General features: G+C 47.6%; 1 protein-coding gene across 5 annotated transcripts in view; it reads left to right on the forward strand.

Annotated features, from left to right (window-relative positions):
• LOC120977635 (SLAIN motif-containing protein-like) overlaps positions 1-16477 on the forward strand; it is a 45937-nt gene that overhangs the window by 13115 nt on the left and 16345 nt on the right. For 3 of the 5 annotated variants that reach the window (XR_005773938.1, XM_040405649.1, XM_040405651.1), the window contains exons 2-4: positions 7543-8145; positions 10199-10338; positions 13243-13392. Coding sequence is in view for 4 of the 5 variants with exons in the window: in XM_040405649.1 (XP_040261583.1) it covers positions 7556-8145; positions 10199-10338; positions 13243-13392 (880 nt within the window). In the remaining variant the exon portion in view is untranslated. Of the gene's footprint in view, positions 1-1771; positions 1898-7542; positions 8146-10198; positions 10339-13242; positions 13393-16477 lie in introns of those variants that run through there. The other 2 variants (XM_040405650.1, XM_040405653.1) reach the window with 2 other exon arrangements.

Raw genomic sequence — 16477 nt, forward strand, 5'->3', positions numbered from 1 at the left:
TCTCTATCTCTATCTCCCCAAGCAGACACACACTTTCCAGTAACATTATATATCCAGTGCACTGCTGGGATCTCTTATATATGATATTAGTACTTGCACCCCCCACACACTTGCTATATACAGTGACAGTGGTAATGAGTCCGCTGCCAGTAACCTTTACCCTGTAACACCCTGTGCCAGTCATTACTACACCTTCAGGTTGCAGAAGTATATCCAGTGTATTCCTGCACATTGCAGTGACCATACCGTCAGTTCACTGCATTCGACATACGCGTTATACACCGTGTTACCTTCCTATAAACACTGTAAAGACATTATATACAGTGTGCTGCTGGGACTCTTCAGTCTGTGGACGGTGTATACAACCAGTGCACTGTACACTATACTGGTTAGGCTACTTTCACATCAATGTTTCAATTTCCGTTCTTATGCGTCGGAACAGAAAAAAATCCGATCCTGTTAAATTTTTAAAAAAACAGATGCCAGATGCACCAGGATCCGTTTTTTTTCTTTTTTTTTTCTGTAGGTGTACGAGTCCTGTAATGTACTACGTATGTGTCCAGTGCAGTTGTATGTGAGGGGTGCACCCGGCTGAGAGGTTCTTTCGGAAGCCACAGGGAGTTTGGCGTCCCGCCGGCTCGTAAGACTAATGCTGCCACCGCTAACACCACCTTATTGATAATGACAGATCCGCGTCCAGCTCTTAGAAAGTCATTGCACCCCATACAAATTAATCTGATTTCCATTTCCCAGGCCCAAGATGGCTGCACCACTTCTAAAGGCTGTACTACTCTGTCTGATTTTTCGGCTGATAATCGCTAACAAGCGTCGCATTTCGATCATCTGGCAGTGTAATACTGCTGCCGATTGCCCGTTCATTTGGCAATTCTGATATTTAAGCACGCTTAAAAATCAGCGCTTGCAGGTGGCACATTGTGGTGTCTAATAGCGATCTGCTGCCGGCGAACCACTAGACAGTATGGGGACGAGGGATGGCACCAGCGATCACTGCTCCTTAGGCCTCATGCACAAGACTGTTGTATTGGTCCGCATCCGAGTCGCCGTTTTTGCGGCTCGGATGCGGACCTATTTACTTCAATTGGGCTGCCAAAGATGCGGACAGCACTCTGTGTGCAGTCCGCATCCGATGCTCCGTTCCGTGGCCCCGCTAAAAATATAACATGTCATATTCTTGTCTGCACTTTGCGGACAAGAATAGGCATTTATATTGAAGTCTGTCCGTGCCGTTCCGCAAATTGCGGAACGCGCACGGATGCCATCCGTGTTTTGCGGACCGCAAAACACACCACGGTCGTGTGCATGAGGCCTTATGCCGCGGAGGAGATCGCTGCATGTAATAGCAGTGGTCTCCTCCACTAGCCAGCAGGTGATTGCTGGGAGGGAAGAAGAGCCAAGAACTGACTGAACTGAGGGGGCTTCAGGTAAGTGTCCTCACCTTTGTGATTTTATTTCTTTCTTTTTTTCTTGAACTGTACGGTCACTTCAATGCTACAATACTGGTTAAAGGTATGTCGCTGTCCAGGAAGGAGAGGGTTAAATGTGGACTGTCCCTGCTCCAGTGACATTTTCCCTTTGAAATATGTTCTAGTTGTGTAGTTCGGGTCCCCGGGGAACTTGGTTTTCTCTCAAGAAAGATCTTTTAGGAGGAAGGCGTTTGTGGCAGCGGAGTTGTTTCAGGTCCTGTCTTCCGTCTACTTTTACTTTTCCCATGCGATTGTTTATATTGTGCTCGGGGCGTCTCCTTTCCGCGCTTGCCAAGGGCTGTTCTGTGCACGCCCTGAGGACTGCAAACAATAGGAAGGCTCCAGCTGGTAGATGTGGCAGGATGGACTGCGCTCCGCTTTATGGGGGGTTATCTAGCTTTAGGAATGTAAATGTAAGTACTCCTTATCTGTGGGTTGTGTTTGTGAAATACCGCATTTGGGGGGGGGGGGCGAGGGGACTTTATAACCGAGAATAACCTAAACCTGATCTCCAATAGAGAAGACAAATACTAGTAAGACTTCACGAGACCTCCTCTTCCAGCATCACGGCTCCACATTTATAACAGAGCCCCGACGCCTCTGCCGCATCCGTACCGTTGAATCCTGACAGACCCTGTTAGCTTTGGACAACGGGAATCGCACTGCAGACCGTGCTTAAGGGCATCTATCAGCAGTTCTGTACCTATGACACTGGCTGACCTGTTACATGTGGACTTGGCAGCTGAAGGCATCAGTGTTGGTCCCATGTTCATAGGTGCCCGCATTGCTGAGAAATATGAAGTTTTACTAAATGCAAATGAGCCTCTAGGAGCAACGGGGGCGTAGTCATTACACCTAGAGGCTCTGGAACTTCCACTCCCTCTGCACTTTGACAGGACCAGGTGCGATGACGTTTACACTGCCTGTTCCTGCCAAAGTGCACAGAGTGCAGCAGTTGCAGAGAGAGCAGAGCCTCTAGGAGTAACGGAGAACAAAGGGATTTCCCTCACATTTGTGACCCTTCAGTAAGGATAGAGTTACACCTAGACTTTTGTAGCGCTATTAATTGATCTTGCTTGTGGAGCTATAGCTGCAGTGCAAAGCGGGAAGGTCGGGGCTACACGGCGACCGTGCCCGGACACATTTTGCACAGAGATAGCGGTGTAAATCTACAGCAATGAAGGTGAACGAGGTCGCCTTGTGACTCCCAAGTTACCGCCTTCGGAGAGTTGCAAGAAATTCAAACCTTCCACGTTCTTCCATTAATCCCCATTTTAAAAAAATTGATAAGGAAAGCACTAAAAACCACAATTGTGAATTTTGTGGTGCAAAATCTGGTTTACAGTTTTGTGGGATTTATGTACCCCAGAAAACTGGATTGCACCCAATGATAAACCTTTTCATGGTGTTTTATGCAATATTTTATTTTGATTTTTTTTATTCAGGCTTTTTTTTTATTTTTATTTTTTATAGAAAAGCATATGAGGAAAACATGGCTAATCCCCAAAATGGCAAAAAAAAACTAAATGCTATGTATGTGGACTTTCCAGTATTTTACAATAGACAGTCTTCTGACCACGGTGGTATTGATGGGCCTGTATTGCGGGCAGGAGCGCTGATGTGCAGACATAATCGGTCAGTGGCTTGCATCAGATAGGGGTTTTCTGCTCATAATGATTTTTAAAGAGGACCTTTCACCGTTTATTACCCTATGAACTAACTATACAGACATGTAGAGCGGCGCCCGGGGATCTCACTGCACTTACTATTATCCCCGGGCGCCGCTCCGTTCTCCTGCTATGTCCTCCGGTATCTCCGTTCCCTAAGTTATGGTAGGCGGAGTCTGCCCTTGTTCTTCTGTAGCGCTGGCCAATCGCATTGCAGAGCTCACAGCCTGGGAGAAAATAACCTCCCAGGCTGTGAGCTCTGCGCTACGATTGGCCAGCGCTAGAGCAGAACAAGGGCAGACTCCGCCTACCATAACTTAGTGACTGGAATCTCCGCCTACTATAACTTAGTGAGCGGAGATACCGGAGGGCATAACGGGAGAACGGAGCGGCGCCCGGGGAAAATAGTAAGTGCAGTGAGATCCCCGGGCGCCGCTCCACATGTCTGTATAGTTAGTTCATAGTGTAATAATCGGTGAAAGGTCCTCTTTAAGCAAGTGCCCGCAGCCTGCCCACTGCAACAGAAGATTGATACGTACCTGCTCCGTCTGCTGACCCGGCCTAGACTTGATAAAGGGGCCTCCAGTACCCCAAAACGTGTTGTCTATGAATAAAACGCAATATTGCTGAGACTTAAATATTGCTTATGACCGGTTGTGTTAGTGCGCCCTCTAAGGTCCACACGCTCGACGTAAAGTTCAGTTTCTTCTCTTCTACCGTTACCCGAGCGGCAGGGTGGCTCCTGCCCAAGGTGATCGGACGAATCTAGGCTGCACCAACCGTTGCAATTCTCTTCTTTTGGCCTTCATTGTGGTTGCGCCCAATAGAGGGGGGGGGAGAGATAAGTAACCTTTTAATACAAATACAGGCAGCGACCGCTGACAGGGCGCTGCGATCAGTGGCAGTTAACCACTCAGGTGCCCACAGCCCTTCCCCCTCCTCCGCCCCCCTCTCCTCTCATTGGTGGCATCGGCACAGCGGGGAGGGAGAGACTCCTTCTCCCTGTGCTGCTGAGAGCAGCGCGCTCCATGTTCTGATACTGCGCAGCCTAATATCAGTAAATGTCAAATCCAGATATCGAATCAATACCGGTACAAAAGTATCAATTGGGTATCAATGATTCGATACCCGGTGCAACCCTAGACTAAGCCCAGTGTCGTACATTGTATAGCGGCTGTGATAAATATTCCAGCTCTATTCTATTCACCTGGGACTGAGCTGCCGAAAGGCCATGCGACTGATTGACAGGACGTCACGGGTGCAAAGGGCATATGTTCACAGATTTGTACCTATGACACTGGCTGACCTGTTACATGTGCACTTGGCAGCTGAAGACATCTGTGCTGGTCCACAGATTTTTTAATATATGCAAATGAGCCTCTAGGAGCAATGGGGGCGTCGCCGTTACTCCTGGAGGCTCTGCTCTCTCTGCAACTGCTGCATCCTCTGCACTTTGGTTGACAGGTCCAGGCATGATGATTTTACTGCCTGGTCCTGTCAATTAAAGTGCAGAGTGCAAATGAGCCTCTAGGAGTAACAGCAACGCCTCCGTTGCTCCTAAAGGCTCATTTGCATATATTAAAACATAATTTTCTCAGCAATGCGGGCACATATAAACATGGGACCAACACAGATGCCTTCAGCTGCCAAGCGCGCATGTAACAGGTCAATCAGTGTCATAGGTACAAATGTTTTGATAGACTCCCTCAGTATAGGGTGCACAGCGGCCTCTTCAAACAGCAGGAGTGCTAGGAGTCCGACATTGACCTATCCCCAGGATAGGTCATCAACATTTCACTCCGGTAGGGGCACTTTCACACTTGCGGCAGAGAGATCCGGCAAGCCGTTCCGTCGCCGGAACTGCCTGCCTGGATCAGGCAAAACGTATGCCAACTGATGGCATTAGTAAGGCCTCTTTCACACTTGCGTTGTTGGGATCCTGCGTGCACTTGCGTTTTTCCGGATCCGGCGGGCACCTCCGGCAACGGAAGTGTACTGAAAGCATTTGAAGACGGAACCGTCTTCCAAATGCTTTCAGTGTTACTATGGCAGCCAGGACGCTATTAAAGTCCTGGTTGCCATAGTAGGAGCGGGGAGCGGGGGAGCGGTATACTTACAGTCCGTGCGGCTCCCGGGGCGCTCCAGAATGACGTCAGAGCGCCCCATGCGCATGGATGACATGTCCATGTGATCACGTGATCCATGCGCTTGGGGCGCCCTGACGTCACTCTGGAGCTCCCGGGGAGCCGCACGGACGGTAAGTATGCTGCTCCCCCCTACACTTTACCATGGCTGCCAGGACTTTAGCGTCCCGGCAGCCATGGTAACCATTCAGAAAAAGCTAAATGTCGGCTCCGGCAATGCGCCGAAACGACGTTTAGCTTAAGGCCGGATCCGGATTAATGCCTTCCAATGGGCATTAATTCCGGATCCGGCCTTGCGGCGAGTCTTCAGCAAAAAGCGCAGCATGCTGCGGTATTTTCTCCGGCCAAAAAACGTTCCGTTCCGGAACTGAAGACATCCTGATGCATCCTGAACGGATTTCTCTCCATTCAGAATGCATTAGGATAATCCTGATCAGGATTCTTCCGGCATAGAGCCCCGACGACGGAACTCTATGCCGGAAGACAAGAACGCAGGTGTGAAAGAGCCCTAAGACTGATCAGGATCCTGATCAGTCGAAAAAATGCATTGAAATGCCAGATCCGTCTTTCCGGTGTCATCCGGCAAAAACGGATCTGGCATTTTATCTTTTTTACCTTTTTTTTTCAGTCAGTCTTCGTTTTTTTTTCGCTGGAGATAAAACCGTAGCATGCTGCGGTTTTCTCTTTTGCCTGATTAGTCAAAACGACTGAACTGAAGACATCCTGATGCATCCTGAACGGATTACTCTCCATTCAGAATGCATGGGGATAAAACTGATCAGTTCTTTTCCGGTATTGAGCCCCTGTGACGGAACTCTATGCCGGAAAAGAAAAACGCTTGTGTGAAAGTACCCTTAAACTCCTTGAACTACCATTGTGGCCCCTTCTTTTTGAGGTTTATTGGGTTCCCAGAAGTCAGACCCTATTCAGTCAAGAAACAATGGCATATCATGGTGGGAACGCCCCCGGACCGTACTAGTTTTTCTCGTGTGCACATTTCCATTCGTCCTGCAGACACTTGTTTGCACTGGACCAGTGATGACAATGAGCTTTTTGCACCGTTCTGTTTATTCTGTCACCTCACAAAGACAAGTGCAGGTTCAGTGCAGCCGTCCCTAAATAAACAGTCCAGGGGCCGCGGAGCTGAGGCGTCCTATTTCCACTGACACCACACATTGTACATTGGAGCGAGGACACAAGTATAATGTGCACGTACTGACAGGACATGTGAAGAAAGGTATTTTCTCCGCTTGCAAAGGCCATGGTGACCATGCACAGTTGTAGAAGGGTGAAAACCTACATAATTAGTAATTAAGAGAACCCCCCCCCCCCCCCCCCTGACTAGGGCAATGTTCAGATGGGTTCATCTAGCAGTCTATAGATATTATGGTCACTTTCTGCAGACCAGGAGATGGAGGTGATTGACCCTTACAGGGGTTTTCTCATCACAGACAATGGGGGCATATCGCTAGGAGATGCCCTTATTGGTGCGGGGCCCACACCTATATCTGGTACGGAGAGGGCAAGCGTGCTACCTATAGAAGTGAATGGGAGGGCACCGCGCATGACTGGCCTCCGCTCCCATTCACTTCTATGGACCCGATGGAAATTGCCAGCGCTTGGCTGTTTTTGCCGGCCCCATAGAAAATGAATGGTGGGAGGCTGCGCATGCACAGTGCGCCCTCCAACACTTTCGGGTCTCCGTTCTCGATATAATGGGACCTGCACTTATAAGACAATGGGGACATATCCTAGCCATATGCCCTGATAGTCTGTAATGAGACAACCCCTTTAAAAGCCCCATTCACATTAGTGTATTGTCAGCCAAACCCGCCGAGAACATGGCATTATAAAGCTTATCCGTTTCTGCACAGCAAATGTAGGTAAGGGTGCCTTTGCAGTAGGAATTCCTGTTGCCACAATGTACTCCTACAAGGGCATATGTCAGCCATAGGCTCCCAAAAAAAAATAATTATAATACCTGAATATATGTATTGAGCGGTATAAAGATTTATTTTTTATTGGGTGCCTCTGTATAGAATAGCACAGTGGCCCATGCTATATAGTAAAATATACAGGTACATACTGGATGGAGGCCTTAATCATGTGAAGGAACGTGTAGATACACTTGATCTGTAAGCCGGAAGCTTTCCTAGCTCACACCGAACGTACACTGCAAGCGTGTGGAAATAGACCTAAACATTCAGAGGAAAGACTAACTTTACACCAAATGTCTTCTCTTTGCAGAGCCCATTTGACCATGGTGGTCCCTGAAAGTTCCCCTGGCATTCAGCATGACTGCATGAGAGTGGCAAGCAACAGTATCATGGACGGAGAAACCGAAACAGACGCAAGCTCTGACCTAACAGAAGTCCGCAAACTGCACGAGTTGGTCAGAAGACTGGAGATTCAGAACCAGCAGTTACGGGTAAAGAAGAACTCGCAGGGCACAAGTAATGAGCCCGGCATGGATACCTACCTCTCTACTCTCCAAGCCTCGGGAGTCATGAACAGCATGAACATTCAGCCTGAGGTGGGAGATCTGGAGATCATCCCCGACCTCCATAGCAAACTGGATCAGATTCACTCTGAGAAGGAGAACATTCCCCGTCTGCGGGTGGAGAAGTTGTCTTCCGACTCCAATGCCTACAGTAAGGAAGAGAGTCACTGTGACACAGACGACAGTGCCTTCTTCAGCCTGGACGTCAGTGGGAGGACAGATGAAGGGATGTGCAAGATGTCTGAAAGAAGCTCCAGTGGAGATCTAGGGGTTATCTTGGATGAAACTGCACTTGATGACGTTGAGGTCCTGGAGTTGGGCTCCTGCAGTGAGGATGAGGAGGATTGTTGGTATGTTCACGGTCTGTGAGGGGTATATCATTTCATGGAGATCCCCCTCCTATGAATTAAAGTGAGTCTGTCACCACTGATGACTGTTTTTAACTCTTTGCATAGCAGTGTCGCTCTCCTATTGTGACTTCCAAATATATCTTTATGTCCTGCTCCCTCTTCTGGGGGATCACTCTCACAGATGGAGCATGGTTCCTCCTGCAACTTGCTTGTGTGAAACAGCCCTCAAGGAGCTCAACCGTGGCCCTCAGAATGGAGCCTCGCGCCTCCTCTTCTCTCCACCTCTTCAACGACGTCATGATGCAGCTTCAAATCTTGCGCAGGTGCACATCTCCTTTATGTCTGCATCGTTTGTGAACTTCTGTTGGCGTCGGCTTCATCTGAACCGCGCTTGCTAGGAAGATGGCCAGTTCCAGGTTAACTGAACCCTGCGTACTAAGGGCGCATGCGCAGTTCAGTTGAAGAAGCCGATGCCTACAGAAGTTCGCCGCAGGCGCACGCGTAGGGGAGGTGTGCGCCTGCACGAGACTTGAGGCGGCATCATGATGAGGCTAGGAGATGGCTGGAAGGAGCTGGGCTGGGTTCTGATGGGCACAGCTGGACTCCTTTAGGGATTAATACGGCTCTTTGAGCTCTTTTATTCAGTAGCCTAATTATAAAAACCTGTTCTTAGGGGTCAAAAAGAGGGAGCAAGACATAAAAAAAATATATTTGGAAATCGCAACAGGAGAGCTACTCGGCGATGCAAAGGGTTAAAAACCCACCAGTGGTGACGGACGCCCTTTAATACTGTTAGGGACACACTTTAGGCTTATGAGATAACTCATCCCTTTGATGTAACCGGGCAGATTAGCGAAGCTCTAAAAGGGCAGACTAATGATGCAGCTTGAAATATCCAGTAATGCAGAAGCGATTTGCTGCGGTGAAATATTTAAGCCGCGCTCCTGAGTCAGCTCGGGGAGGTAAACAGCCCTCCCTCGACCTATTATATATATTTTTTGTCTGCTTCGAAGGGTATTGGGGTGGTGCGTAATCTGTCCCCTGACTGTATCCGCTTCTACCTGAAATATGTAAGGACATCAGAGGCCCTGTGTATGTATGAGGTAAGCAGAACATGGCTGCTTAATTCCAGTACCAGCGCCACTCTTATCCATGGGCTGTGTGCGGTATTGCAGATTAACCACATTCTTTTGATTGGGACTGAGCTGCAATACTAGATACGGCCCATGGACACATTGTGCTGTTTGCGGTGCAAGAAGCAGCTGTTTTCTCATGTCATGCACAGAGTTTTCTTAAAAACGTTTGATAGGTCATAGTGATATATAAAACGTCATGATCGATGGGCGTCTGAGTGCTGAGATCCCCACTGATAGCTAGAACGAATAGAAAGAAGCACTCGCATAGCGCACTCTCGCTCTCCTTGCAGTGGGAGACTAACTCAATAGAAAGTCCATGTCTCTTGCAGTGAGGAGGGGGTGCGAGATATGAGAGCGCTCCTCCCTCCCCGTTCTAGCGATCAATGAGGGACTCGGCCGTGCCTAGGTCATGTGACCGATGAACGTGATGTCACATGACCTAGGGAAGCCCGCAGCGCTACTGTGAGTGCCATTGCCTTCTCAACAGCTGATCAGGGGTTGGATACTGATGACTTGTACAGAGGGTAGGTCATCAGTTAAAAAAAAAAAGTCGGAAAATCTTTCAATTCTCGACAGCCGTTTCTTCTTTTGACCGGTTCATAGGAAAGCTGGATGACAAGCAGTATGGGCACCATAGTGGTTGTCACTCAGCCCAGTAGGTTTACCATCTGTAGCTGTGACGGCAGCTACAGTGGTTGTCTATCATTTTTGCCCCCAAGAAAAAGATGCATTGAGTTTCTAACTGAAGCGGGTGGTGATGCCTGCTGCCCTTATGAAAGAGCGTTTGGTAGACGTGGATTCACATGTCTGATGATGAATTTGTAAGTAGGGGAATCCTCTGTTCCTGTGTCCAGGATTATCTCCTTCCCTAGTCTACATTGATTATGAACATGAATGTTTATCATATTTGTTGTAAGGCTTTACGTGTCACCAAAGAAGCTGGAAATTGCGGAGCAGAAGCCCGATTCCCCCTTAAAATGGTGCAGACAAGTGTTGGATCATCACAGCCCAGAGACAGAAGCCGCCTGCCGAACTTTAATGGGAAAGCTTGATCAAGGTTGGTAAAACCATGCGTACGATTTTCCCGGTGCAGATGAGGTTACATTCTATACAGACAGTCGCCCATGAAGACGACACAGTGCAGCGATACTAAGTGAATATCATGTGAGCAAACCCAATTGCTGGGTCACACCAGCAGCAGGGGTCGGTCACATCAACGCCTGAAAATGTAGATCTTACCCCATCAACAAGCCGCTACAGATGAGCTAACCTGATATGTCAGAAGTCTGAAAGATCTGATAGCTGCCAGTCCCACCTCTGGGTTATTCAAGCCAAAAACTTAAAGGGATGTTCCAGGCAGATGATTTTTAAATAAAAAAAAAAAAAAGTCAAAAACAGCAAAGATGTTTACTAGCCTCCACTGATGTCCCGCTGCTGCTCCTGTCCCTGTTGCTCTGCACTTCCTGTCCTGTTATGACATGCCAGCTCACATTGACTAGCTGATTTGTGTGACTTCTAAGGTCAGCGATTGTCTGAACAGGCCTTTGATGACATTTCCAGTGTGTTCAGCTGGGACCGGAAAGGCAGTGGCAGAGCACAAGTCGAAGTGAGTAAAGCTTCTTTGATATTTTTAATGTTTTTATGACCAGTTTTTGTTATTTTTAACAAAGTTGCTTGCCTGGCACACCCTGTAATGAGGGTATTCCCAATCTAGTGTCTGATAGATAATTGCTCAGTAGATGCAGGGCCCATCTCTGATACTCAAATCTATATGGAGAATGGGGGTTTCCTAATCCCTGACCTGCTTGGGGAGGCGACCACCAGCTGTTGGACCGTGAACTGCTGTCTATTTACTTCTGTCACCCATAGAAGTGAAGCCATGGCCACCTCTACATTTATTCTCCCCCTAGTGCAGTGGACGATAGCTGCCTCCCCAGGTACTGTGGGTTTCGGGGAACTTCTATTCTCCACGTAGGTGTGGGGCATGCATCTACCAGACATTTATGGCCTATCCTGTGGAGATAAGTGATAAAGAAGGACCGGCGCTCACTGTTAGTTTCTTTTTGAATGCTTTGTTTATTGCCACATACTAGTGATGCGTTTCGGCACAATCTGTGCCTTCCTCAGACTGTGATTGTGCCGAAACGCGTCACTAATATGTGGCAATAAACAAAGCATTCCAAAAGAAACTAACAGTGAGTGCCGCGGTCCTTCATCACTAATTTTATGGGACGCCTGCCCTAGGACACGTGCACCACCCCGCTACCTCCATAGTGCCGACCGATACACACTGCCTATCCTGCGGAAATGTCCTGAGTCTAAGTTGTTCCTATCGCCTTGGTTTACTTCCACCACTTGAATGACCCGAACATTTGTACAAATCTTCAACCAAACCCGTAATACTCTTTGCTGGCAGACTGGTTCTGTCTTATGCCGAGTACCCACCTCTTCTGTGCAGAAGCACAGTCTCATTTGGTGGTAATGCTGCTGCAAGAGGAAAAGCCCATTTAGCAGTTACAGTTCTAGATTAGCCATTATGCACTGCTTACATGGTACTGTAGCATAACTATAGATGAGTGAAATGGTACCGGTCTCCTTTTAGTTTTGATGTTCACCAAATGAAAAAAACACAATTTTATTCATACGTAAATGAGGACTCTCAACGGCGTTGGGGCTGTAAGTGCCCAGGCCGCTCATCCTTCTTCCCACATAACCCCTCCCCAGCCTTGGCCCGCCCTGTAAGCCTCTTGCGTCATCCAGTTTACTGTATGAGACCCCCCTGCGCATGCACACTGTGATGACCATTGTGGGCAGCAGCATCGCTCCATGCAGTGCGAATGCGCCGGCGGGATGTCGTCCAGTACACCAGTGTGTAATGTGCATACTGTGGTGACGGCCTCCCTTTTAAGGGCTTCTTGTATGCAGGCAATCCTGAGCGGTGTCCATGCTCTCCTGCAGACAGCGGTGTCTGGGGAGCTCCATGCAAATGCTTTCTTTCTCATAGAGATGACAGTGGCGTTGGTTGTGAATTAGATATTAGTTGGGCATATACGAGATTGTACACTGCCCTTTTGCAAGATGCACACCCCCTTGTAATTTTTCTAGTACCTTTTCTATGTTAGATTAAAACTGTACTAAACTAAAAGTTGGACCATGCAGCCAAATGTTTTTGGTTGTTTTCTATTGATATGTATAATGACTTAAAGGGGCTCTCTCATCTTGGACATTAGGGGCATATCACTAGGATATGCCCCCAATGTCTGATGGGTCCGGGTCCTTAGAACAGAGCCCTCAAAGTGCAGCAGGGTGCACTGCTCATGCGCAGCCGACCTCCAATCATTCCTATGGGAATGCCGAAAATGGCCAAGCTGTACCCTTTACTATTTGTCGGCCTCACACATGTGAAAGGCACATGTGCGGTGCACTTCCTATTAATTTCCATGGGACTTCGGAAAATAGCCAAGTGCGGAGCTCGGCTATTTTGGACTCTCCCATAGAAATGAATGGGGGGCGGCTGCACATGCGCGGTGCACCCTTTTGCACTTTGCGGGCTCCAGGTTCTAAGGATAGGTGCAGGCTCCCACTTCTGGGACCTGCAGCTATCGGACAACAGGGGCCATATCCAAACGATTTGCCCCACCCAATGTCCAAGATGAGACAGTCCCTTTAATGCCAGGTCATTATGGCCCCTTGTCAGATGGGCTCCCAAGCCCCAGTGTTGTGCCCAGCTCTGCACATTATATTCCAGTGATGTCTGACTTTCTTGTGCACATGAACTACAACTATGCCAACCTTCTTTCTTTGCAGTCTTTTCGGGTGGCACAAGGTAAGTGTTGTCCCTATTCAGATTGCTGGCATCATGCATTTTCCTAGCACCCGTTTACCTGTGATTGGAGCTTGCATCTCTCCTTCTCTCCTTCTCTCCACTAATACTGATAATGCTTTCAAATTGTCATTGTAGCCGGTAGATGGAAAAGCCTGTACTGCAGCCCGCTGGCATCGCCAAGTGCATATAGCGCCAACAATGAGACCAGCTGTTGTAGCAATACACTAAACTCACCGGGGTGCCTCAAATCCACTAACAAACCACTACTAACCTGTGGCAGCTCAGGTATGGCATGTTCTGAATGGCATGGTTCCTAACCTACACCACTGAGGTGTTTTTTCACGTGTGCACAGTTGACTATTAGATGAAGGATACAAGACCCCCCCACTTCTTATATCTGTTTTATACAGTACAAAGTCCAAAGTATGAAAATAAATCGGCAAAAATGTAAAGGTATTGTCCATGGTTCAAAAAAAAAAAAAGCTAAAATGAAAAAAAAAAAAACTGTTGATGCCAGTAATAGGCCAGTGATTGGCTGCAGAGATCAGATACTGGTGCATCGGTCATTGGTGAAAGCAAATCTGTGGGGGAGCATTGATGATGGGAATTAGAGGCAAGTACAGTATCCCCCCCCCCTTCCTTCCCCATCCTCAGGGCTGTTTCACACGAGCATTTGCAGTGTGAGTCCATGTGTGAGCGTGATCCTCCATTCTGGACACTGCTCGTCTGGCAGGAACACATGACGTTATACTGATTTATAATGCTGTGTGTCTCTGGATGACCTTTATTGCTACAGAAACATAGTAACCTAAAGCTATGATCCTGTAGTAGTAGGGTCAGAGAAGCATAGCATTATAAATCAGTATAAGGGTCCATTCACACGTCCGTAGAATGGGTCCGCATCCGTTCTGCAAATTGCGGAACGGGTGCAGACCCATTCATTCTCTACGGGGCAGGAATGGATGCAGACAGCACACAGTGTACTCTCCCCATCCGCATTTCCGTAGCGTGCCCCCGATCTTTCCGCAATTGCGGCCAAGAATAGGCAGTTCTATGGGGTTGCCGGCCGGGTGTATTGTGGATCCGCAATACACTACGGATGTGTGGATGGACCCCAATGCCGTGCGCTCCTGCAAGACTAACAGTGTCCAGAACAGAGAATCACGCTCGCACATGTCGCGTTATTCCCGCACTTCACACTTGTGTGAAATAGCCGTTACAAAGCAATCAATAATTGGAAAAAGCTGAAATTTAAAGATGCTATCCCATAATTCATGTAAAAAAAAAAGCACACAAGACTTTATTTATTTTTTCTGTCTAAAATAGCGGATCTCAGGCTGAAATGGCTAAAACGGATGCCAGATGTGTATAATGGAAACTTAAAATATAGAATCTGTTTTTTCTGCTCTTCTGACGGATCAGAAGAACGGAAAACGAAATGGTGATGTGAACCCAGCCTTGCATTACGCCACAAAGACCCTCGCTCTACTTATCAGGATGGACATGAGAGGGAATCTACATTTAGAAAAACCATCAGTGATGAGAAAATCTGCAGATTAACTTGAACAAAAGGAGCTTAAAGGGGGATGCTCTGTGGGATTAAATTTTTTATTTATTTTTTTGTAAATGTGGTAATTTTGGTAAAAGAAATTCCTCACCTCAGATTCCCCTGCACCAATCCGGTTTTGATGCTGGGGGAGGGTCACTGATTGGCTGAGCGACCATCCCTTGCCATTTCTCATGTGTCGACACCGACGGGGACCTAGGAAGCAGCAGAATGGCAGCTGTGGGACATCGTGAGGATTTTTTTTTTTAATATGTTGGAAATATGTCGTCAGAATATATTAACATATTTTTTTGGTGAGATTATTATTTTTTTCCATGACACTGATAGAGAGTTTAGAGATAGAGTGTGTATATATCTCAAATTTTTTATATTTTTTTCACACTGTCCACAGGCTGAAAATGTTAAAGCACATCTGTCAGCAGATTTGTACCTATGACACTGGCTGACCTGTTACATGTGCACTTGGCAGCTGAAGACATCTGTGTTGGTCCCATGTTCCTATGTGCCCGCATTACTGAGAAAAATGATGTTTTAATATATGCAACAGGGGCGTTGCTGTTACACCTAGAGGCTCTGCTCTCTCTGCAACTGGTGCGCCTTCTCTGCTTTGACAGGTCAGGCAGTGAAAATGTCATCGCACCTGGTCCTGTCAGGGTGCAGAGGATGCGGCAGTTGCAGAGAGCAGAGCCTCGGTGTAACGGTAACTCCCCCGTTGCTCCTAGAGGCTCATTTGCATATATTTCAACATTTTTCTCAGTAATGCGGGCACATAGGAACATGGGACCAACACAGATGCCTTCAGCTGCCAAGTGCACATGTAACAGGTCAGACAGTGTCATAGGGACAAATCTGCTGACAGATGCCTTTTTAAAGGGAATCTGTCACCTAGTTTGAGCATATTAAGCTGTTACCTTTGCAATGTTCAATAAACTACCTTCTTTCCAGCAAGGGTCTTTTATTCATGTTGTCATTTAGATAAAAAAGGAAGGTTCATTAGCATAAACGAAAAATCGCTTTTGTTATCTAAATGACAACATGAATAAAAGAAAGACGACCCTTGCTGGAAAGAAGGTAGTTTATTGAACATTGCAAAGGTAACAGCTTAATATGCTCAAACTAGGTGACAGATTCCCTTTAAGACAGGTGGTCCGTTTAGACCAACTACTTGGGCCCCAAACACAATGGTCAGGAGGGGACCTACGGCAGAGTTTTGTGGACGTGCTCTGTGAGGGGGAGCTGATAAGCTGTGATATCACCTACTGTGAAGGGTGGAACTGCTTTCTATATGGAGGTGTTATTTGTGATTGTAATTCTTATGATATCATGACCTATAGTAAGGGCTCTTTCACACTTGCGTTCTTGTCTTCCGGCATAGAGTTCCGTCGTCGGGACTCTATGCCGGAAGAATCCTGATCAGGATTATCCTAATGCATTATGAATGGAGAGAAATCCGTTCAGGATGCATCAGGATGTCTTCAGTTCCGGACCGAAACGTTTTTTTTGGCCGGAGAAAATACCGCAGCATGCTGCGCTTTTTGCACCGGCCAAAAATCCTGAACACTTGCCGCAAGGCCGGATCCGGAATTAATGCCCATTGAAATGCATTAATCCGGATCCGGCCTTAAGCTAAACGTCGTTTCGGCGCATTACCGGATCCGACGTTGAGCTTTTTCTGAATGGTTACCATGGCTGCAAGGACGCTAAAGTCCTGGCAGCCATGGTAAAGTGTAGTGGGGAGCGGGGGAGCAGTATACTTACCGTCCGTGCGGCTCCCCGGGCGCTCCAGAGTGACGTCAGGGCGCC

The sequence above is a fragment of the Bufo bufo genome, chromosome 8 (assembly GCF_905171765.1).
Source record: "Bufo bufo chromosome 8, aBufBuf1.1, whole genome shotgun sequence".
Taxonomy (NCBI): Eukaryota; Metazoa; Chordata; class Amphibia; order Anura; family Bufonidae; genus Bufo; species Bufo bufo.